Raw genomic sequence first — 1,842 nt, 5'->3', positions numbered from 1 at the left:
GTGTTGTATTGAGCATTTTCAATTAATATTAATATACTATTTTAAATACTACTATTATATACTACAATTATTTGGTGGTGTTACTATTTACACTGATGATGATGATGAATAATCGATTTATCAACTTTTATAATTTAATTTCCCAAATGTAATGATGAATGTAAAATGATTAACGTCCGTTTTCAATTCACACTAAATAATATTATCTATATAACAAAATGAATTTCCTGAATCAATAGGAGCCTCCTAATAACGGCCGTTATTATTGTATTGAAAGAACTTTTCGAATTGTTTTTGTGTTGTTTTTTTAGGCTTTGATGAAGGAACGTAACCTTCTTTAAAGCTTTGAAATCATCACTTTAGGTGCAGGATTGAAATGGATGAAACGTGAGGTTGGAAATCACGTTGTTCAGAGTGGATTTTCATCATCCTTTTTTGAAGAAACGTGCAAAGAATGTAATAATAAAACTTGTTCCACCCTTAACATCATGAATTATTGAATTTTTAAATGATTAATTTCATGATCCGAGGATTAAATTTAATTATGTTATTACATTTACAAAGAATTTTATTTAATTATTAAAACAATGATTGAATTCAATTCGCAATAGAAACCTTATTTTCCAATCCGTATCACAGCAATATCACACATAAGATGGGTGAATCCTTATGTATGATACTGAGAGTAATATTGAGGGAAATTAAGTATTCGCTTGCGAGGTTCATAGCAAACCAGGTAGGTTAGTACTTGGTTTGTTTTGGACCTATGATTCTGACAGTGTCAGAACATTTTGCAGAATATTTAGAGAGATGGTCAGATCTTGTACTGACCAGTTCAGTATTGTTGATTGACATGATGTTATGAACAGCATTGGTTTTGCCAGTTTGGCAATATAAAAAGAAGTACTCTGACGTACCCTTCAATCTAATCCATGTATAACTTTTGGATGACTTTTCACCATTGTAGATGGTCTTCTTATCAAGTAAACCTTTAAGGGAAACATAATTTACCTTGTTGATATCCAATTGTTCAATCTTGTAAGACAAATCACAGTAATGGACAATATCATTCTTATCTGAATTTAGTGGACCATTTTGTCTTCGTTTTGTTTGAGCTACTTCAAGAATCAGCTCCATCTCCTTCACATCAGTAACAATCTCAAAGTAAGGTGCACTCTCAGAGAATTTTGTGTGTTCCCATAAATCAGGAGAAGACTTCTTTGCACGTTTCTTGATCGATTGCTCTTCTGATTTCTTTGCCTTCTTGGTTCTCTTTTCCACAAACGAAGAGTGTTCAAACTTTCCTTTGGAGATGTCTTTGGAAGACTTCTTGCCAACAACAACTTGATCGACAACACTTTCATAAGAAGTGTTTTGATCAAGACTGAGGAAAGTTCTTGTTGTTGGTGAAGCTAATGTATATTGATCAACAAGAATATCCATCTCTACTGTAGAATACATGGAGACAAAAGCATGCAAATTGCTCATAAGTTGAGCTTCTTGTTGCTCCAAAGCAGCAAAACCATCAACCAAATCTTGATCATCAACAAAGACAGAATCAACTGAAGTTGTTGAAAAATCTTCTTGTAAATGTTCTTTTTGTTGTTGGAAGCTACCTAAATATTCAGTGGTTGTTGACAATACTTGTTCATCATCATGAGTTAACGGAAAACCAAAATTAAAGTCAAACAATTCTTCATCAGTATTGTCGCTAAAGGTATTTTCATTAGTGTACATTTTCTATAGAAAGCTACAAAGAAATGGTGGATGTGGTTGAAGTGTTGTAGTTGGATGGTTTGCTTTTTGCCAGGTAAGAAGAAACGAGAGCAAATTAAAGAATTA

The 1,842-nt window shown here is 32.6% G+C and overlaps 1 protein-coding gene across 1 annotated transcript in view; it reads right to left on the bottom strand.

Annotated features, from left to right (window-relative positions):
• The window catches only part of NAEGRDRAFT_76758 (uncharacterized protein), a gene marked incomplete at both ends in the record, with an annotated part of 3,339 nt that extends 1,602 nt beyond the window's left edge, over window positions 1-1,737 (bottom strand). Inside the window, one exon of the mRNA XM_002668283.1 lies at window positions 918-1,737. Within this exon, the coding sequence (XP_002668329.1) occupies window positions 918-1,737 (820 nt within the window). The remainder of the gene's footprint in view (window positions 1-917) is intronic.
• Between the last annotated feature and the right edge of the window lie 105 nt (window positions 1,738-1,842).

The sequence above is a fragment of the Naegleria gruberi genome (assembly GCF_000004985.1).
Source record: "Naegleria gruberi genomic scaffold NAEGRscaffold_403, whole genome shotgun sequence".
NCBI classification, from domain to species: Eukaryota; Heterolobosea; class Eutetramitea; order Acrasida; family Naegleriidae; genus Naegleria; species Naegleria gruberi.
The sequence above is the reverse complement of the archived record's forward strand: the minus strand, read 5'-3'. Positions and strand labels throughout refer to the sequence as shown.